The sequence below is a fragment of the Heteronotia binoei genome, chromosome 12, assembly GCF_032191835.1.
Source record: "Heteronotia binoei isolate CCM8104 ecotype False Entrance Well chromosome 12, APGP_CSIRO_Hbin_v1, whole genome shotgun sequence".
Classification (NCBI taxonomy): domain Eukaryota; kingdom Metazoa; phylum Chordata; class Lepidosauria; order Squamata; family Gekkonidae; genus Heteronotia; species Heteronotia binoei.
The window spans coordinates 52,824,188-52,846,491 of record NC_083234.1 but is presented as its reverse complement, the minus strand read 5'-3'; the positions used below and the strand labels follow the sequence as shown (position 1 = coordinate 52,846,491).

Genomic DNA, 22,304 nt, shown 5'->3' with positions numbered 1-22,304 from the left:
ATTTCATGCCATTCAGTTTCTTAGGATCCAGCTAGTTCAGCAGTTCTGTTCATGCTGGTAAGGACCAAAAAATTTCTTTAAGTATATTGCTAGACTGCCATCTTGTGGAAGGAAGAAAAATCTAATTTTAGATTACATTAGAAAAATCTAAATTTGAAGAGGTATTGTTTAAGTTTTGAAAGAACGCAACAAATAATTATGTCCCACTCTCTGAAATAACATAATATTAAGGGCTCAGGCCTGGAACATACAGAATAAAAAAAATAAGGAAGGACCTCTGATCATGTGCAAAGTATCACTCCCCTGAATAATCAGTGCTTACCCCAAGAAGTCTTCAATGCTGGAGTTCTGGCTTCCAGACAAGCTTCAAATCTTAGTACCTCTCCTATTAGAAATCGTGTTCTAGGCTCAGAGGGAATTGCCATAGGGGAGGAAAGGTGGTTGTATGGAGACAATTTGATAGCAGGAGCGTAGAATGCCTGAAGTTGTTGGTTGTTGGAATTGTCTCCAGTACATATATACACACGCTAAATAATTAACTTTCAATCCACTTTCAGTGTACTTTGCAACTGGATTTTACTGTGTGAAATGGCAAAATCCACTTGCAAACAGTCACTGAAGCAGATTGAAACTGTAATGTCCCCCTTTGGCTGTGGGTTCCCAGGTCAGGGTACTCACTCAGTTACCCGTTCACAGGTCCATTTAGCAGAGACGAGCTGGCTCAAAACATTAGCTATTGACTTGCAAGGAGACAACTCCAACAACCAACAACTTCAGCTAACAGACAAAACTGGAAACTGAAACAAGAGCTCCACCTAATAGGACCAAACTACATCACACAGATATTAGGGGAGGAGCAGATTGTCCCAGTACATACATACATATACGACAGAAACTGCATTATTTAGCATGTGTGAGAGTGTCCAATTTTAAGTGTTTATACAGTATTTTTCTCCCAGAAAGCCATCCTATGTACCCTTACTTGTAACAAAAGAAGTACTGCCCACATCACACTATGCACATGATGGTATAAATAAGTATCCCACTCCTAAAACTAACCTTATAGGAAACACTCCTTGGTACACAGAACCAGTGTGTAGATAATATATATGGACACTCCAGAAAATGGTCACACGTAGACAGAACAGGAAGAAGGAGGGAAGAGTGAGGAGCTCACCCAACATAGACACATCTGATGGATATTCCTGATTCATCTTAAATGGTTTGTGATGAATGGAGGAAGCAATCTCTTAGACAATGAAATGTTGCTTAATTTGGAAAACTTTGTAGGTATTTAGAAAAATAAGTAGGTATTTAGAAAGGATGTGTATTTTTTCGTTTGGTGCCACTTGCAAACCTGTATATTATTAAAATATTTTAAATAATAACATTTAAAAAAATGGAAGAAGAGTAAAGATTGGGTGATTGGATTCACAGCAGAGCCAAATAATACAAAAGCAGTAATGCCTTTTATTTGGCCAAACTTTGCAGAGTGCCAAATTCTCCATTCTGCAGTGCTTAGTAAAAGTTGTACTCTGTGACAGAAAATGGTACCCTTGGAAGATGGTGAAGCAGGGCTTATAAAGATTTACATCCTTGACCTATCCCTCTGTGGCTCCTGAGATTGTTGCTAGGGACTTTCAGCCATCAAAAACTAGAACATTGATTGGGGTTTTTAATATTAAATTTGTGCATAAGTTCTTAGGGTGCCAAGGTCCATACAAAAATAGCAGGTGCTGTGATTGAAAAGCCACCTCAGAGCTGAGCTGAGAGCACAAAATAAGCAATAGAGGCACCATATAAGAAGATCAAAAATTGAGTCCTTCACAAATCCCTTCATTTGTGGCATGAGTGGGGTCTTATCTTCCCCTATTGTGGTTTTCAGAAATTCAGCAGTGGACCAGTGGTGGATCTTTCTCCACAATGTAGCACTGATCAAAGCTGTTCTTCAACATGGCTGTGCCTTTTGTTATATTGGACATGAGAACCCAGTATCTGTACTTGTTAGCCTTCTTGAAGCACTTTGCCTTGTGTGGGAAGCTTTTAGCTCAAGGCCTAGCTAAGCAGGTTGGGGAGGGGGAGTTGCATTTTGCCTCTCTGCAAGCTCAGTGAGACACATGAGAGTTTGTGGAGGAGTAAAGCTGACAGGGAAATAATAGCAATTAATCTCTCCTGCTTTGTCAATTAATCCCAGTCTGGTCCTGCTGTGTAAACAGCTTATTACTTCACATTAGGATCACAGAGCCAGTTAGCTTCCCATAACATTCTGTTATGCATTTCAGTGGCAGTTGTACTTGAGCTGGGGGTTTTAAGGATCACCTGTGATGAAAAGGAGCCTCCCATTCAGATCTGTGCAGGATTCTCCCCTTTGGAGCCCTCCGTGCTCTCAGGAATTCAGGGAAGGGCTTGGGTCAGCAGGAGTCTCAGATGCTTGCCTATTCTTGGGTAAGCTCTGCCTGTCCCAGAAAGCAGATTTTTGTCATGTTTGGCAGCAAAAGTCAGCTGTATCTGAGAAAAGTCCTAGAGCAAATATAGAGGTCTGGAAGGAAGGATGCACCAAATGCCACGTACCTTGCAAACTAGGCTACAGTGTACCTACTTTCTCCATTGGTAACAACATTGTATAATTCCTTCACCTGCATATTATGGCTTGGCTCACATGCTTGATCAATGGGTGCTGATACTTTGCTTGTACTAAGACACGGTTTGGGTTGCTTTGACTAATCTGTGGGATACTGTGGGCAGATTAGCCCTACTGCATATTGCTAGTTCCAGGAACCTTCCTATGGAACCAAATATGCTCCTAAAATGCTCCAAACTATTGTTTAGACAGATGTCAAGCAAATACTTGGAGAGGCAGAATATAAATGGCTATTCTTCTGGTATCATATGAGTAAATTTATGAGGTCATTCTTCCCTTGCAAGAGATTGTTTTGAAGTTGACTAACTGCTGCTGGTATTTTTTTTGTTTTGGCAACTGAACATTTAAAGATCAAATTTAAAAGATGACCAAGATGTTACTTTTAAACAAAACAAGTATCTTAAACCTCTCAGTACAAGAAAAAAACCACTTTCCTTGGTCCATTGTCAATCTTTCCATCAAATGCTCCCAAAGGCATTTGTAGGGCCGGTGGCAGGCTTTCTGGCATCCTAGATGAGGCTACCTACTTGCGCCCCTTCCCTAAACCAATTTTTAAAAACAGAAGACATGTAGGAAAAATGAAAAGCACAAAACTTGAAACTTTTTACAGTTTTAATTTATTGGTTTTTTCCTGATATGTTGAATACTTGAAGTCTGATCCCTGGAAGCACAGCACACATCTTCAGTTTGGCTATCTGGATCACAGTAAGGAGGAGGCAGTGGGTTAGCTCACCATCTCTGGAGTACAACAGCTCCAAATTGCAAGGATGTGATAAATTGTTCCCAGGCTAGCTTATCAGAGCAAAGTGGGCAGTTGAGGCAACCCCCTCCCCCACAGCCTCTAAACAGCCATGCAGATCCAAAGTGCAAGATGTGCAACTCTGTCTAGCAGAAGACGCAGAGGTGGGTGGCCATTGCCTCCTTCTGCAGTCTACCTTGGAGGTCTCCCATCCAAACACCAATGAGGGCTGACCTTGCTCAGCTTTTGAGATCTGATGAGATCAGGCTGTACCATGCCACCTTTCTTTCCTCTCTGCATTGTTACTAGCCCAAACCTCCAGGAATTTCCAACCCAGAGTTGGCATCCTTCTTTGACTTATTCTCTTTTTAAACTTCTTGTGGTGTGCTCCAAGACATTTATTATTTCTTTAAAGTTATAGCCCATGTCAAGTTGCAAAAACAACCCTCCAGCATGACAAAATAATAATCCATCAAAATTATTGACATTACACCCCTCCACATCTTTGGCTAACCTTACTTTGACCCTGCTGAACAGGTAAGCAGGGACAGACTGGGAAGTTAAACTAGCCCAGGAATAAGCCAAGCAGTGTGCCACCCCACTTATGGTCCCCCAGCAATGGGTTTTCAAGGCATGTGAGGGTTGTTGCTGGCAGTGAGAGTTACCCAGCTTACCTTTGGCACCCCTAGGGAGCAAGGGAAAGGGGTGGCATCTCTGAGAAAAAGCTTGGGACAGCCATGGGGTCTTCTCCCCTCTCCTCCTCTTTCCTCCCATAGGCGCTGTGCCACCACCTCCAGGAAGGCATGCAGGTGTGTGGTGGGGGGTTGGTTGGGCGGGTGTCCCAGTAGTGGAGGAGGAGGAGGAAGCCTTCTCAGAGATCAGGCAGGCATCTGGGCACTGGGAAGGAAGTCTGGGTGCTACAGTGGCAAATGCTAAGTTCTGTAAGGCACCGATCAAGCGACTCAAGGCTGCCCACCTCCCCACCCAGGTATGGTGCTGTGGCTCAGTGCCCAACAGCAGGAGAGAGGGGCATCACCACCTCCAGAACTGCAGCGATGCAGAGAAGGGGCAGATGGACAGAAGAGGAAGAGGTTGGGGGAGGGGGTGCTGGGCAGGAGGGCAAGAGCCACTCTGATTTAGTGCCCTTATTATTCTGGAGGAATTCTATACAATGCAGGGACAAAAGCCACCCTGATCCATTCAGGGAGCCAGCCCTAACGCCCCCCTCCCCCTCCTCTTCGTGGAGTCCAGCCCATTCTGGCTTCTTGCCTGGTTGCCAGGGGCCAGGGTTCTGTCATCCAGCTCGCCCCCTCCCAACAGTTCATGTAGGACCCTTCAATCCTGTAATGTACTGGGAGACGAGACGTGGTGAAAGCATAGGTCTTTATTGACTGGTACATCACACGCAACTGAGAACACGCGGCCGGGTCCGCTAATATATACATGCCTCCCGGAACATCCCCTTCGCTGGCCAGCCCAATCCTGGCCAGTTAAACTTCCCGCCCTTGGTCAGGATTGGCGGTGGCTTTTCCCGCGCTGTGCACGGCGACCCGAGGGTGGCTCGGGTCGCGCGGCGCTTGCGCTGAGTCCGATACACTACACTCCTCCCCTCCTAGTTTAAACTACATAGTCCTGTAGGTACGCTGGCGTCCTGCGTTCCCGTGTTGATCTCCTCGGGGTTGCCGTTGGTGTGGGGCCCGATCCCAACGTGGGTGGCGCCGTTTCTGGCTGTTGCCGGCCCGGGTCGGGTGCTGGCTCCGGTTCTGGTCCCGCGGCTGCGGGGGCCTCGTACGTGGGTAGCTCCTGTATTGGCGGGGCCCCTTCTGGCGGTTCCGTTGCTGGCGGTTCCCTACTCTCTGCCTCTTCTGCCTCCTCGGGTAGGGTGCGGCGGCGCAGCTGGTCGATGTGCCGCCTCAGCACCTGGCCTCCGGCGGTGGTTACCTCGTATGACCGGGAGCCTGTCACCCTCAGAACCCTTCCCGCCAACCACTCGGGGCCGCTTGCGAAGTTTTTCGCATACACTGGGTCGCCCGGAAAGAATCCTCTCACTGCTTCCCGGACCTCGGGGGACCCGCGGACATCCGGCGCCCGGTCCGGGTGTAGCCTATCTAGACGAGTGGTCAGTTTCCTCCCCATGAGCAGTTCTGCGGGGCTGAAACCGGTTACAGGGTTTGGGGTGATCCTGTTGTGGAACAGGAATGCTGAGAGGCGGTGGTCCCAATCCCCATGTACTATACGGCCAAGGGCCTCTTTGGTGGTCCGCACCATGCGCTCCGCCTGGCCGTTGGTGGCTGGATGGAACGGGGCGGACCTTATGTGCCTTATGAGGTACCGGTCGGTGAACTCCCGGAATTCCCGGGAGGTGAATGCCGTGCCGTTGTCCGTCACCAGGGTGTCAGGGATCCCGTGTGTGCAGAGGACCCTTCTGAGCGCCCTGACTGCTGCTGCGGTGGAGGTCGAGGCCACCGGGATTACCTCTAGCCATTTTGTATATGCGTCCACGAGTATAAAGAAGATCTGGCCCTGATACGGCCCCGCGAAATCCACATGGAGGCGGGACCACGGCCGCCCGTTCGACTCCCACCTGTGGACCGGGGCGGACGGCGGATTGGGTCTGGACTCCTGGCATGGTTGGCACCTTCTTACCCACCCCTCTATTTCCTCATCCATGCCCGGCCACCACACGTAGCTCCGGGCCAGGGCTTTCATTCTCACGATGCCCGGGTGGGTCTCGTGGAGATCCTCCAATACCTGTCTGCGCAGGGGGGGGGGCACCACCACCCGGCTCCCCCAAAGTATGCACCCCTTGTGTGTCGATAGCTCGTCCTTCCTGGACGCGAACGGCCGAAATGCTTCTTCCACCTTGCCCGAGGGCCACCCCCTTCCCACCCAGTCCCTGACCCGTGCGAGGATGCGGTCTCTCCCAGTCGCCCGAGCCACCTCGTCCGCGTGCAGTGGGCGCTCGGGGAGCGACTCGATGAGCATCACCCCGTGTGCCGGGGCGGGATCTGGGTCCGTTGTGGGTAGCGGCAGGCGGCTGAGGGCATCTGCGTGACCCATTGCTTTACCGGGGCGGTGTATCAGAGCGTAAGTGTATGAATTCAGGAACTGGTTCCACCTTAAAACCCTCTGAGACAGAATCTGGGGGGTCTGACGATCGGGGGCTAGGAGGCCGAGGAGCGGCTTGTGGTCAGTGGCGATGGTGAAACGCCTACCGTAGAGGTAGTCGTTGAACTTTTGCACCCCCGCCACGATCGCCAGGGCCTCCTTATCGATCTGGGCGTAGTTCCGCTCGGCAGGGGACAGAGTCCGGGAGTAGTAAGCGATCGGCGCCTCTCTCCCGTCCGGGAGTTGGTGCCCTAAGACCGCTCCTACTCCGTAGGGGGAGGCGTCGCAAGCCAGGATCAGGGGTAGGTTTTCATCGTAGTGATGAAGTACCGCGTTAGAGACCAAGAGGTCTTTCACTGCCTGGAACGCCGCGGCTTGGCGTTTACCCCAGACCCACGGGGCCTGTTTATCTAACAAGCGGTGCAACGGTTCCGCCACGGCGGCTTTGTGTGGCAGGAATGCATGATAAAAGTTCAATAATCCTAGAAAACTCTGTAGTTCTGCCTTGCATTTGGGGGCAGGGGCCTGGACTATGGCCCTGGTCTTGTCCGCCGTCGGGTGAATTCCCGCCGCGTCCACGGCGAACCCCAGGAACTCCACTCGCGGAACACCCAACAAACATTTCTCCTTTTTGACTCGCAGCCCCGCCGCTTGGAACCGTCTGAGGACCTCTCGCAGGCGGCAGCGGAACTCTCCTTCGGTGGGGGCGGCGATTAAAACGTCGTCAAAGAAGGGTTGAACTCCGGGGATCCCTTTCAAGAGAGAGTCCATTATGCTCTGGAATATCCCCGGAGCTACACTGACCCCGAACTGCAGCCGTTTAACCCTGAACGCGCCCCTGTGGGTCACGATCGTCTGCGCCTCCGCTGTCTTAGCGTCGACCGGCAGTTGCTGGTATGCTTGTGCTAAGTCCAGCTTTCCAAAAACCCTCGCCCCGGCTAGTGCTGCTAGGACGTGGCTAACCACCGGGACTGGGTAGGGGTTGTCTTGCAGCGCCTTATTGATCGTGCACTTGTAGTCAGCGCAGATCCTAACCTCCCCGTTGGGTTTGACTGGCGTTACTATGGGGGTCTCCCATTCCGCATACGTTACAGGTTCTAGGACGCCCTGGGCTGTTAGGCGGTCCAGTTCTGCCTCTATTTTAGGCTTAAGGGCGAACGGGACGCGCCTCGCTTTAAGCCTTATGGGCCTGACCATTGGGTCTATCGGTAAGGTGATGGGCGGACCCTTGTAGCTCCCCAAGGACCCGTCGAAGACCTCGGGGAACTCCCGGCAGACCCCGTCGAAATTGCTGGCCTGCAATTGGTCCACCCCCACCAGCTGGATCCCCAGTGGATTGAACCACGCCAACCCGAGAAGTGTGGTCAGTTGGCGCTTGACCACTAGGATGTCTAGGGGCCCCCTGAAACCCCCTCTTTCTACATGCACCCGGGCCCACCCCACGATGTGTACTGGGTTCTTCTGAAAGTCCCTCAGTACGAAGTCCGCTGGCCTCGTTTGGATGCGGCGGCGGGGACATAGTTTCTTGAGGGTTTCCTCCGAAATGATAGAGATGGAGGAACCCGAGTCTACTTCCATGATGCAGGGGGCGCCCTCGATTAGGACCGACATTTTGACCTTGTCTGGGGCCGAGAGGGGCAAGTTCAATACCTGCAGACTGGTGGATGCCGTCGTGTGTGTGTCCAGGGAGTCGTGATGCGCTGACGGTTGGCGGCAGCTGTTCTTGGCCCGGCAAGCCCGGGCGATGTGGCCTGTCTTCCCGCAGCTGCGGCAGTCCAGGTTGCGGTACGGGCAGTCCCGTCGCTCGTGGGGGTCGCCGCAGCTGGCGCACCTGGAACCGGTGGTGGCGGTGGCCCTCTCCGTCGCTCGTTGTCTCGCGGGGGCCCGTGTGTCCGTTCTCTGAGGCCTCCGGAGCTGAAACGCTTCTTCCTCTGCTCGGTCTTCCAGCTCTGTTTCTCCTTGGTGGACTGCTTCGCCGCGTGGCTGGCCGAACGCCTTGGTGGCACTCTCGAACGCCGTCGCCTCGTTGAAAGCTTGTTGTAGCGTGAGCTCCTCCTTAGCGAAGAGCTTCTGCTGCAGTCGTTCGTCTCGGAGGCCCCAGACGAAACGGTCCCTCAGGGCTTCGTCCCTTTTGTCAAAATTGCAGTTCCCGGCGATCTGTCGAAGGGCCGCCAGGTAGACCGCCGCTGTCTCCCCCGACTTTTGGTCCCTCTTGTGGAAGAGGAATCGGCGGGCGACGATGGACGGTTGGGGCGAAAAGTGGCCCGTGAGGAGTCTCACGACTTCCCGGTAGGTCCTCTCGGTCAGCTTAGCTGGAGCGGAGAGGCCTCTTGCGATCTCGAAAGTTTCTTCTCCACAGACGCTCAGCAGGACGTCTCTCTTCCTGTCGTCGTCTTCGATCAGGTTCGCCCGCAGGTAGCACTCGACCCTTTCTGTGTAGGTCTCCCATCTCTCGGGGTGCTCCGGGTTGAATTCCGCAAGATGGCCCGTCGTTACTGTAGCGTTCGCCATGGTGGCGGCGGGCTGTGCGATCCTGCGGTCTCACGCCTTCCTCGTCTCCGGCCCGGTCAGGTTCCCCTTGGGGCGGCCGGGCCTATCTAGATCCCACCTTCGTCGCCAGTGTAATGTACTGGGAGACGAGACGTGGTGAAAGCATAGGTCTTTATTGACTGGTACATCACACGCAACTGAGAACACGCGGCCGGGTCCGCTAATATATACATGCCTCCCGGAACATCCCCTTCGCTGGCCAGCCCAATCCTGGCCAGTTAAACTTCCCGCCCTTGGTCAGGATTGGCGGTGGCTTTTCCCGCGCTGTGCACGGCGACCCGAGGGTGGCTCGGGTCGCGCGGCGCTTGCGCTGAGTCCGATACACTACAAATCCCATCTGCCGGAAGATGGAATCATCAAATGAAAACTCCCCCCCCCCCCGCTGCTGCTGCAGGGCAGCAAGTGGGGTGACAGCGCTGCTGGCTTTATCCAGAGTTGGCCAGGGGTGTGTGTTATTCTCTATTTCCCTCCCACTCCTTCCCATACAGATCTCTGGGTCGCTGCTGGGTCCTCTGATCTCCCTGGCTGGGCATCAAAGGTCCAGCAGCTTCCCACAGGCCCAAGCCGGGATGGAAGGAGGGGCTGAAGATGAGGCTCTGCAGTTAGGGTCTTCCTAATCACACAACCAGACTGGAGTGGAGGAAGTGGCTCAACCTCGCATCGGATTCCAAGTGGCGGAGGCTCCCAAAGGAAGAGACTGCAAACCCTCCCAAGGAAGGGGGAGCTGGTATCTCAGGGGAGGGAGGGCCCAAGACTTTCCCTCCGCTGTGGTTTTGGTTCTCCCTCCCGGAGCCAGCCCCACCTGTCCTGCCAGGACTTGCTGATTCCCTCCACACAGTGCAAAGAATGCCATCTGTTTGGGTGGATGCGGGCTTTGCCAGGCTTCGGAGACCAAGTGGGGGGGGGACCCACATGCCCTCATAGGAATTGGCTGCATAGCAGGTCAAGAGCTGGCTGGGGAGGGCAGAAGTTTCACAGGGGGAAACCTGGCAAACAGGGAAGGTGGCGCCCACCACTCCTGTGGCCATATGGCGCCTCATGCAGCCGCCTACCTGGCCTTCTGGGTAGCGCCGGCCCTGCTCACTGATATATCTGTTTTCCAAGTAGGTGCACAAGAGCTTAAACAAGAACTTTGGAGCCTGTGGAAGAGGAAACATTCCTGTTTATATTCAGATTGTTATTATTCCCCAGATACCTGCAGTTGTTTTAACCTGTCTCAATTTGTGTCCAGTGGTGGAGAAAGTTGTTTTTCTCCTAGCTGACACAGATCATGCATAACTTACAACACCGCATATCCTAACTGCCATGAAAATTTGGTTAGAGCTGAACTTGAGTACATTTTATGGTATTATGTCTTTGAGCCAGTAAATTTCCATAGTATTTAAATCTTATTTTAATAATTTTAACTGTAACTCCTGTTAGTTTCTGTATTTTATGTTCCTCTGATGCATACACATACTTTTTTTTTATTGTAATGACCTTTGGTATATGCAAAAAACTTCCCTCTGGTGTAGTTTGTTGTTACCCACAGGCTAGAGGTGGTATTGCAAAAAATAAACTGAGTAGTAAACGTGTTCTGAGTGGTGCAGTCTACTTGGCAAATGAGTAAAAAAACCCCTTTCTTTTGTAGCTGATGGTTGCAAGCAGTTATGGATAATTTCACCATTTTCCCCAGCCAGCCAGCATCAAGAATGTTGAAGCCCCACATGTTGTCCTATACCAAACATGCCACCCCCTGGGCTCCTCCTACTTTTCTCTCTCCAGCAAGATGATGATCTTGTTCATCCTTCTTGTTTGATGAAAATGAGGACAGGGCTTGCCCTGGAGAGAGGAGGGGGTGCAGGAATGATAGACAGCTCCTACACCCCCCCCCATTCTCCTCCCTCCTTCCTGGAGGTAATAGACAAGCATTCTTCTTGTCAGCAGTGATAGGAACCAGCTGGGGAGGTTTAGAGCTGAGATGGATTAGATCTTGCTACAGTGAAGCTTGCTTTATATTGGCTGGCTTCATCTCCAATCCCCTTTTACTCGCCCGGCACCCAGACGTGTGGCACACACACAGACACATTCTGCTGCTTCATTCCAGCTGAGCACCGAGCCCCTCTTTTCGTCCTGTTACCATCACCAATGTCTGCAGGGGAACAGCTATGAACTCCGTGTTCGTTGGTATCCTTATGGGTGGAATGTATCTTCTAGCAGGTAATGACAGAAGCAGCAGAGGCAAGGAGTCATATCCTGGCTACCTGAATGTGTGTGGGGATTCCTTGGGCTGTATAAACAGAGAGGAGGAGGAGGAGGAATTAAAAGAATAATTCCTTGCAGAGGAGAGAAGATTGGCTGGGTCAGCCTCTTAAGGATCAATGACTGTTCTTGCTTAACGAACATTTTGCTCTAATTCTGGGGTGGGTGTGTCCGTACCGGCTGTGCCTGGAACACAGCAGCGTTTCTGGTGCTCAAGTGCTTTTTTTGGCTTCATGTGATGCTTCTCATACCAGCTCCAGGAAAACTCTTTTCTCCCCCAGTGAGTGGGAACTGCTGAAACTAGTAAAATTGCTATGACTTAAAGAAGCTGGAGTTTATCTCTGATGCTCTTGAGACTCATGTGCTGCGGCTCCTGGAGCCTGTCAAAAGAAAACAGTACAAGAGGGAGGAGTTTGCTGTCTGTCCCCATGGAAGTTGCCATGGTGATGCAAACCTTGTGTTGTTGCTAATTTTTCTGATTTACATTTTGCTGGAGACAGTGGGAATTCTAATTAGGCTGTGCTCAGGACAGGTCGCTGAAAGTGGAGGCACTGTTAGGAGTAATGTCCAGGTTGGCTCATGGGGTTTGGGGTGAGCAGAAGACTTCCCTTCATTAAAGAGAGGACCAGTTACTCTCTCTCTCTCGCTGTGACTGCCCATCCATCTTACCTGTGACTTAAAGAATGGTGCTAAAGCTCATACCCTGCCACAAATTTTTGTTAGTCTTTAAGATGCAACTGGTCTCTTGCTCTTTTCTAGACCTCCCAGAATTTATGATCACTCCCCCATTGCAACCATTTTGTGATGTTCTCCACTCCAGTTCCTCAAAATTCTACAAGGTGCCGACAGACTCACCAGGGTTCCATCTGAGTAAAAGCAGAATGCATAGCTAAGGGATGAAGGATACCTTCAGATTTACAGCACAAGCATGAGTAGGTTTAGGGTGATTAATATGGTAGTGCAGTGAGCACTCACTGACTATCCATAATAGCACCTTCTTCCAAATGGCAAAGCAGATTCCCTTTAGTAACGGTCAGATTGTGGTAGTGGTAGTTGCATGCCTGCTACAGTCCAAGCTTCTGGCAATTTACTTCTCTGATAGAAGTTCATAAACTTATAAATTATGTAAGTTATCCTTTAGCTTTGGGATCTGTGGGTGCTTCCACAGGCAGAAGGAAGGGCACATATATTCTTGAAAAGGCCTAATGTTCAGCATTTCTACACAGTAATATAGTCTGCCGTTATTAGACTGTTACAAACAGGATTGCTTTTTCCCTGACTCCCTTTCTTCCCCAGGCTTTTGAACACTCCATGCCTCCCACAGGAAGGATTGCAGATTATTTGTTGGCACGTACCAGCCTATATCAGTCTTGTTGGCTAAAACAGCCTTAAGCAAATTTTTGTTATTTCCGGAAAAGAAAAGGGGCTTGTCTGTGACTCTACATGGAGCTGCCTACTTTTGCATAGTCATTTGCCATAAAGACCCCCGCCCCTCCCAACTGAAACATCTAGAAAATGAAATTATTTAGAGCCTTCACAGAAAATGTTCACTTGTCTTTAGTGGTGTAACCCATTTCCATTTTCTGCAGTTTTCTTGCTTTCAAAATGTTTTGCAATTTTTATTTAAAAAAAAACAACTTCAGAGAGACTGAGCTTTATACAACTGTCCCCCCCAGGCATGAGAATACTCCTACTTTTAAAACAGGGTATGAGCCACCAGGAAGCAGTCTTGCATAAATCCCATTGAAATGAGCAGGACTATTGCTGTAGGAAGAACATACTTGGTATGCATCTGTGCTGCAGACCTAGCTAGCTTCTGTCATTTCCATGTACAATATGAAATCCTTTCAGTGTCTCACCTAAATGGGAAGTGACTGTTTTAGAGCAGGTATTAACAGTAAGCTGCTTTGGCAATCAGGTCCCCCCCTCCCCCTGAAAAGTGAATTAGGTATAAATAAGGGAAGGCTGAAACAGGCAAGAAAGTAGTATGGAGACTGGGGAGGAGAGATCATGTGAGCATAACAGAGACTAGAAAGGGCAGAGACCCAGCATGGCACAGGGAAGCAGAGCCCAGGCCTCTTAGTAGAATAACAAGGATTGTGATGATGCCTAGAAGTTTTAGGCCATTGCTGGTTGTACTATTCCTGATAAAGTTGGTGTTGATGGCTCTAATTCCCAATTCATCCGTAACGGTTTCCCAGCTCCACCCTGAAAGTTTGGGCAGTGTCAGATGTCTGCTGATGATCTGGCATGATCAACAATAGCAACTTGGCCTTCTCTTCCCACACTAAATAAACAAGGCAGGAATTGAAACAGCCAGCTTCTCCGGGGAAGGACTCAGAACTTTTTGCCTGCTCTCCATTTACTGTTTGACACAGTGTGAATGCCCTTCTGTCCTGGTCATATGGTACTTGTGTCTTCAATTATGTGTCTTTAAGATGGTATTTGAAAAATGAGGCCTCTGTATTTTATGCCTGCCTTGAGTCACTGAGATTTCTTATAACATTATTTTAAATTGGGCCTATTTTCAGTATTCACTGTAGTATCTGGAGCCAATATGCAATGTTTGTTTGACAACTGAGGCTGAATTGGCCGAAATGTATACAGTCTTGGTCATATATGTTTTCTGCTTCATACCTAAGTATGATTTCATTCTGTTTTGAGGCTACTATTGGGCTTATATCTATCATTGTCTAATTTGTAATAAATATAAATAAATGTATTTAGGTATATTTGATAATATTTATGTTGTATGTTTTTAAATGATATTATTTGGCCCTTATATTTGTGGTAATTAACCTTTTGGTTTCTTAATTCAACTTGTTAGGGTTAAGTTCCCCCCCTCCCTTCTTGCTCCTGGTTGCTGTAGCAGAACTATCATTCTCAGCATTCTCAGGATGAGACTGATATAGCATTGTATTGTCATTGCTTGTTGCCCAGGAGGGCAATTACTGACACTCAGTTTGCACTCTGGATTTTCCAGAAGAAATTCCACCCTGACCAGAAGGAAGAGCAAATACTCCTCACCCCTTCTGTGCTGTGATTCCTTCACAGGGCTGGTTGTCTTTGAACTAGGGTTGCCAATCCCGTTGGGGGCAGGGGATTCCCTGGTTTGGAGGCCCTCCCCCTTTTCAGGGTTATCAGAAGGGTGTGTGTGAATTTCTGCTGGGTGCTCCATTATACTCTACTGGTCCCTGTAGGGTATAATAGAGAATTGATCCATGGATATCTGGCTTCAGGGGGAGGTTGTTATTTGAGGTAGAGGCACCAAATTTTCAACATAGCATCTGGTGCCTCTCCTCAAAAACCTCCCCAAGTTTCAAAAAGATTGGACCAGGAAGTCCAGTTCTTTGAGTCTCAAAAGAAGGTGCCCCCATCCTCCATTATTTCCAATGAAGGAGCACCATTCCTTTAAATTGATGGCCAGAACTCCCTTCAGAGTTCAATCCTGCTTGTCACAACCTTGCTCAGGGACATAGCCAGGATCTGGAAGGTCGGGGGGCATATAATTTTTTCGGGGGGCACTCATGCTCCCTGGCACCCCACACAACCTTCCCTTTTTTCACTCTCTCCCCCCCACCCCCTCCCTGCCGCTCTCGTCACCAGTCTCCCTTCTCCGCCACTAAAATAGTGAACGGGGCAGGGGCAGAAGCAGCCCCCAGCTTCTGGTATGAGTTAAAGGGACCGCTGACCAGCCGAGACAAGCGTTTGTAAATTGCTCCTCCAAATGTCTAACACAAAGAGCCCCCAGGGCCTGCTGATCAGCTGGGGGCTGCTTTTGCTCCTGGCCCCACGTGCAATTTTATTGGCATGGAAGGAAGGATGGTGACAGAGCGGCTCTCCCTGCCACTCTCATTGCTGCCCTCCCTTCCCATCACTAAAATAACACACAGGACTGGGGGCAGAAGCAGCTCCCAGCCACCAACTGTTCCATGGGCCCTTTAACTCAGGCGGGGTGCTGGGGGCTGCTTCTGCCCCCAACCCTGCATGCTCTTTTAGTGTCGGGAAGGGAGGGCAGCAACAAGAGCAGCAAGGAGAGTTGCTCTGGCTGCCGACCTTCTCTGTCAGTGGGGAGCAGAAGCAGCAGCAGCAGCCAGCACCCCCCTTGAGTTAAAGGGCCCACCAATCAGCTGATTGGCAGGCCCTTTAACTCAGGCAGGAAGCCCGGGCTGCTTCTGGTGCTGGCCCGCGAGCGACCTCTCCATCACCAAATTGCTCATGGGACTGGTGGCAGCTCCTGTCAACATGGCTGAGGCCCTGGGGGCTCTTTGGGGCCCCGGAGTCAGGAGGCTTTGGCAAGAAGTTAGGGGGCTGTGTCCCCACGGGCCCCCTCGTAACAACAGGCCTGACTTTGCTCCTGGCTTCACCCCCAAAGCCCTCAGATATTTCCTGAATTGGACCTTGCAACCCTACTTTGGGCAGGTGTAATGCTATTAGCCTAATTAATCCAGACTTTATCATTGCAGCTGTCTTGGAAGATTAGTATGAAGGAACTTGTGTTAGACGTTTGGAGGAGCAATTTACAAACGCTTGTCACTGTTTTGGGGCCCAGCAGAACCTAAACCAGCAGACTCTTCAGTTGCTTTGCAGTAACGCACCAGTGTGTGGCGAATGGGATCTCACTGAGATAAACTGTATTATATTAGCAACTGATATCCATTAACTTGCTGCTTCCATCTCTGTTTACTAGGTGTGGAATGTGCCATAGATATCAATGAATGTGAAGACCATCCTTGTGAGAATGGCGGTGCCTGTGAAGATGGCATTGCTGACTACATCTGCCATTGCATCCCTAGTCAAGGTGGCATTGCTTGGGGTGGGAAGAACTGTTCCGTGGAGCTCACTGGATGTCAGGCCCACCACTGCCAAAATGAGGCCTTGTGTGTCCCTACCTACCAGTCTGAAGTCCATGGATATCTATGCCAGTGCCAGCCTGGTTTTTATGACTCCATTTGCTCCACATCAACAACCTTCTCCTTCTCTTCAAGCACCTATCTCTTCATCAACATGTCAGCATACAACAAAAGCTCAAGTGACACCTCAGAGGGTTATCTATCTGCTGTGGCCCTCCGGTTCCGAACCACTCTTCCTGATGCTGTCCTTATCTACCAAGGTCACAAAGCAGAGCATCTGTTGCTGGAGCTCTCTGGTGGCCTTGTGCGTGTAACATTGATGATGCAGGATGCTGTGTCCTCTCTCATCTTGGAGGCACCACAGGTGAATGATGGCTACTGGCACAATGTTGAGGTCCAATTACAAGATTCTCTTGAACTCAAGCTGTGGCATGAAGACTGCCATGCAAATGTCTGTTGGCAGAGCTACCCCCTTGCAGAATCATTCTCAAATTCCTTGTTGCCCTTCTCAGAAATATACATTGGAGGAACTGATGAGAAGTTAATGACTAACCCTATACAAAATTTCATTGGTTGCCTGGAAGACCTGTACATTGATTCTAAGGTTGTCCTACCACAAGAAGTGATTGGATTGCAATCCTCTGGAGTCCAACTGGGTTGCGAAAGGACAGACTGGTGTCTCTCCCAACCTTGTTCACATGGTGGCCAGTGCATTGACCTCTGGGCAGATTTCTACTGTAACTGTTCTCGGCCTTATGAAGGCCACACATGCTCTTTTGGTGAGTAACAAACTTTTGGTGAGTATCCATGAGCCTCCCCCCCTTTTTATTTTCTCTAAAAATAAAATACATCAATGAAATAAAACAAACAAACAGAAATTTAGGATGGAGAATGCAGTTTCTATACATAACAATACAATAATGTTCAACCGTGTATCCTTTTCACAATTATTTTTGACCCCTCTTTACTCTACGTTCTACTTTACTGGCCTCTTAACTGGCATCATTCTTTAAAGTAATCCATTATTTACGTTTTTATATCCAATCATTTGGCGGTATACCATTCCGTGCTTCATACTAATTCTATTCTATTTCAATATAATTGATAAACTATCCCTTTTCTTTCTTTTTCCCCTTTCTCTCTCTCTCTCTTTTTCAGATTGAGATTATTTATATAGACTAGCATTAGTTTTAATCTTCTCTTCCTCATCAGCCATGGAGTTTCTCTTAAAACCTTAGTCTTTTGTTCAGTAATTTTTAATGGTTGATCCATGAAAACTTTCCAGCCTAACTCCTTAAACATTCTTCTATTAGTGCTTCTGTGAATTTCCCTCTGAAATGAGTGTTTTCCAATATCAACTAAATTATCCCTCTGTGAAACAACTATTTCTTTCTCTATATCCAAGAGCTCTATTTTCCTTGTCACTGCCAATGCATCACTTGATGTTTGTAATACAACTTCTTGCATTTCAAGTGCCAAGGCCTCACTTAATAAATGAGATAGATCCTCCTGCTTCTGCCATTTTAGGGTATGTGCTGCCTGCTCTATCTCCAATGTAACCAATCTCTCCTCTGATTTTTGGATTGTCTTTATAGCTTCCACCTTTTGGTTGATTTCCTTCATTTTAGAATCATAGGGTTGGGCCAAATATTTCCATTTTTGTATCAATTATTTTTCCCTGGAAACTATCCAATTTTAGGTTTAACTCCCCAATCTGTTCCATTAGATTGGCCTGCATTTGATTCATTGCTGTCATAAAGTACATTTGCATACTGGTTTGAAACTCTTTAATATCCTGTGAAATTGCAACACCCATCAGTTCAGGAATTCCTGGTGAATTCCCTGGCTTACTCATTTTACACAAACTGAATTTATATCCTATACCTTTACTTACTTATCAAATTATCTGTACATTGTAGCCTTTTAATATCTGAGGAAAGAGTTACCAAATACAAATACACCTCATTTCCTAGTTTCTCTCACTCTATCTCATCCTTCCCTTAAATTGTAACTCCAATGAACACTGATTCCACCTTCCTTCCCTTACTTTCAACTAAATGATGTTCAATTCCAAATTGCTACACATAAATCAATTCTCATATATAACCAATCAAGTATAATGCTAAATTAATGATTAATAAATCAGACAAACCATTCCTCACATATACTTGAAACAAAACTAAACATGAAATACCACAGAAAAAAAATTCCCCAAGGTCTTCCTTCCAGTCTCTTCAAACTTCGTTCCCTCTCTGTTCAGTCTTGCAGTTTCATTCCAATAGTCCGGTATTCAGTTCAGTCTCTTCCAGTCTTCTGAATTGATTTTTATTTGTCTCATCTAAGTTCCATTAATCCAAATTCTCTCAATCTTTCTTCTTCAATATGACCCCAAGCTCCACGCACTTCCACAATATATACCACCTCTATTTCACTCAATTTATATTCATAAATAGCCACCTGCAAAACTTTTCTATACAGTCTAATATCTCTCCTGAAAAATTTCTTAAAGTTCTCTAGATCTTCTGTCTTCTTTCTTTCCCTTCTGTCTCCTCTCTTCTTCCTCCTGTGATTCTTCTCTTCCCGTCTTCTCACTCCACTATAATTCCCAGTTCATCAGTTCATTTCACTTTCGCTTACAGCCAGTTTGTCCCTTGCCGAGCTCCGTCCATGAAAGAAAAAACCCCCACTAACACTCCAACACATCCATCCCAATTCAAAATGAAACAAAATACCAACTAAGAAAATTGCCTTGGCTACAAATTATGTCCGTCCATCCAAAATGAAGAAATACATCCAAAATTCCACAGTTTGTAAGCTGCTTACAGAGTTAATCTATTTGTACTGAGCCTTTAATCAGAGTCCACTGCACCATTCTCCTCCGTTCTCCGTTCTCCTTCTCTCCTCATCTGCACCATCTCTGCCTTTAATGTCTAATATTCCATTTAGTCAGTCAGCATTACATCCAAGTCCTAGTGCCTTCACAGAAATAAGTATCAAAAGGTCCCAATTTACCTTGCTAAGAGAGTCTTTTTCATTGACTTTTTTGTTTAAATATTTTCACTGCCGCTTCTTCTCCTTACCAGCATTCACAGCTTCTCCGCCAATGGTGTCCACAACAGCCTGGGCTTCAGGGTGTCAGGAGTTCAGAAGAGAACAAAGGGTTCCCATTCTTCTCTCCTCTTGCCCCCCCTGCCTCAAGAACCCCCCAACAAGGGTCCTACCGGGTCTTCCTGCTTCAGGAGACCCCCAAAAACTGTGCAGTCAGCCTGTTCCCTGCAAGAGCGTTCGGGAATGCGTCGGCTGTTGCTGTGCTGAAACCGGAAACCCAGTATCCATCAGCTCTTTGAAAGGACTGATAGATGCTTTGGGGTGGTGGTTATTGGTCTGTGAAGAAGGAGCAATGCAGAGTTCCATGGTCTCTGCCCCCATTTCAGGGGCTTTCCCTACAAGATATACTTGGTCTTGGAATATAGCAGGCAACTATGTATTGGTTATTTTGGCCCTCATAGGCAGGGAATAAATGGCCTTGAACACTCCTAACCTTGGGTGTCAGTCTCCATTGCTCAAGAGAAAGTGGCTGCCTGCAGTGCAAGTATCCTTCAGAGCAATAGTATTTCCTAAAATGACCAGACAGATGATAAGCAGAGGTCTGGTTGCCATGGCCATGACTTGGAACTGTCATTTATTGCTCTCTCTCTGTCTCTCCTTCTTGCAGAATCTCCAGTGGTAACTTTTGGCCTAGAAAATTCTTCAAGCTTTGCTACCTTTGCCATTAGCAACAGCCCAGGGGCAAATTTTAATCTTTCATTTTTCATCCGGACTTTGAAGCCCATGGGTTTGGTTTTTCAGATTAGCAATGGGACTGAAACTTTCCTTGCATTTTACCTGACAGATGGACAATTCCAGGTACAGGCATCAGTTGCTGCTCCCATCAGCATCCCTGGACACCTAGCTGATGGCAGGAGACATTTTGTGATGCTTTCCTTCCATGAAGGTTTCCTTCATGCCACCCTTTTGAACAGAGAGGAAGATTTGGGACCTGTGAAAGTAACTCCACTAGCAGCTGGGTCTGTGATCCATGTGGGTGGACTCCTGGATGAAGACAGTGTTTCCCTCTGGGGAGGGTATTTTAAAGGTTGTCTTCAGGACGTTCGACTTAACCATCACCAGATGCAGTTCTTTCCACCTAAAGATGATAGGCCAGAAGAAATTTTTGTGGAACAAACCACTAATGTGTTCCTGGGATGTATCTCAGATGATACATGCAAGGTAAGGAAAGTTCAAAAGATTGTCTTTGTGTGCCTGAGCACTCCTCTTTGAGCATAAGAATAGGAAATCGGCCACGCAGTTCAGGCCAGAGGGCCATCAAGCCCAACACTGTCTTTTCAACAGCATCTGGTAATTGGAAGTGTGCTGTTTTTGATATGTACTTACTCTGAGCAGTAGCCATGGAGCCATTTATCCTTTACAAAGATGCAACAATGCTAGGGGCCAACAAGGAAGTATTGTGTTAAGCACGGGGGGAGGGGGGTGTTGTCCTGAACCTTTGGCTGATCAATTGCTTGGGATGACCATGTAAATATTTTCTCTTTAATTACTCTTACTTCTGGCTAGAAAGAGTCTGACTTGATTCCCTTTGCAGACATTTTGTAGTGTGCTGCAATTCTCTGCAGAATAGGTAAATTCTCAATGAGTGGCAAATACCTAATAGCTGCCTTCAAAGTAGAATCCAGGAGAGTTTCTGGAAACTTAGTTTATCCTCCTCCTTTTACATGGCACATGTGGACAAATGTGAGGCAACAAGACTCAGTTTGCCAGAGGGAAGGACTGTTTGAGTGCTAATATGTGGATGACAAAAGGGAGTTTTTATGGGAATTGTGGTGCTCAGTGGCTTCCAACAATTCCTTCTGCTGTAGCTTGGGAATGTGGTTAATGCCAAAGAATTCGTGGGATTGCCCTGAAAGTTTGCATGTTACCAGCATTTCCTTGCTGTGTTCTTCCTCCCCATGCTACCAAAGGGAGCAGGCAGCAGGACCAGCAACACTAACCTTATGAGGTGGAGTATGGATTGTCCTTTGCCTACATCCAGCATGTATTCATGGACCCTGTTTCCATGCAGCATTTCACCTCCCTATTCTCCCTTTAGACCATTTTCTGTAGGAAGGGTGTTTCCTGCATGCTTTGCAGTCTGTGTAGTTGGGGGTTTGGCCTTCTGGGATACAGCACTTCTGCAAAAAGTCTTGAGGAAGTTTGAAGTACATTTGATGCTGTTGTGAAGCTTGCCACATGCATTCAGAGGTTCTGAGACCTTGCCGCTTTCTCCCTCTGTGCATTTCTGGTCCTGACAATTCACTTCTACTGAAGAACACTAGTAGCTTTACAATCAGCATTATGGTTGGTTTTTTTTGTTTTTTTAGCAAGGAGAAAGGGTATTATTTATAGACAGGCCCTTACTTTCCTTGCGTGCTTTCCTTGCTATTATTTGGGTTCTGTGTGCCTTAAGAGAAGATGCTAGTTTTGACAGCACTTTTAATTATGAGAACAGAGCTCCTTCCCCAGATAAGAGTACCTCCTTCTGCCTCTCCTAAGAATAAACCTGCCTCAGTCCAAGGTACCCCACATTCCAAGGCCAGTCCCAATAGGTTTTTGTAGCACATACAAATGCCAGCAGATGAGGACCAAGCAGTCTATAGTGAGTGTCTCATTGCCAGTCCTTGCCGCTTTCAAACTGACTTGAAAGTGCTAGAAGATGGAAAGGAACAAGAGAAGCCAGATGCCTCCAGAAGGCAAGGTCCTACTCATGGTAGGGGGTCAAATTGGCATGCAGTTCACCCTTCACCTTCTCAATGGAAACAGACATTCCCCATCTCTCATTGTTTAAATCCGTACATCTCTTTGTCCACAGTGCTTAGTTGTATGGGCAGTGAGAAAATGAACACCACCCTCTCTGGAAATAATTTATCTTGTCTTTCAGCCTGAGCCATGTTTCAATGGTGGTCACTGTGCTGTTACCTGGAATGACTTTATCTGCAGCTGCCCTGTTAACTTCACTGGAAAGAACTGTGAGGAAAGAATTTGGTGCAAAAGTGAACCATGCTCTCAAGCTACAACCTGTGTGGATGTCCCTTCTGGCTATGTCTGTAAGCACTTCCCAAGGAATCTGATGATGTTC

General features: G+C 48.0%; 1 protein-coding gene across 2 annotated transcripts in view; it reads left to right on the top strand.

Annotated features, from left to right (window-relative positions):
- Window positions 1-22,304, top strand: part of CRB2 (crumbs cell polarity complex component 2) — a 68,324-nt gene that overhangs the window by 35,540 nt on the left and 10,480 nt on the right. For both annotated transcript variants that reach the window (XM_060251434.1, XM_060251433.1), the window contains exons 7-9: window positions 15,970-16,911; window positions 19,848-20,401; window positions 22,107-22,272. In XM_060251434.1, the coding sequence (XP_060107417.1) occupies window positions 15,970-16,911; window positions 19,848-20,401; window positions 22,107-22,272 (1,662 nt within the window). The remainder of the gene's footprint in view (window positions 1-15,969; window positions 16,912-19,847; window positions 20,402-22,106; window positions 22,273-22,304) is intronic.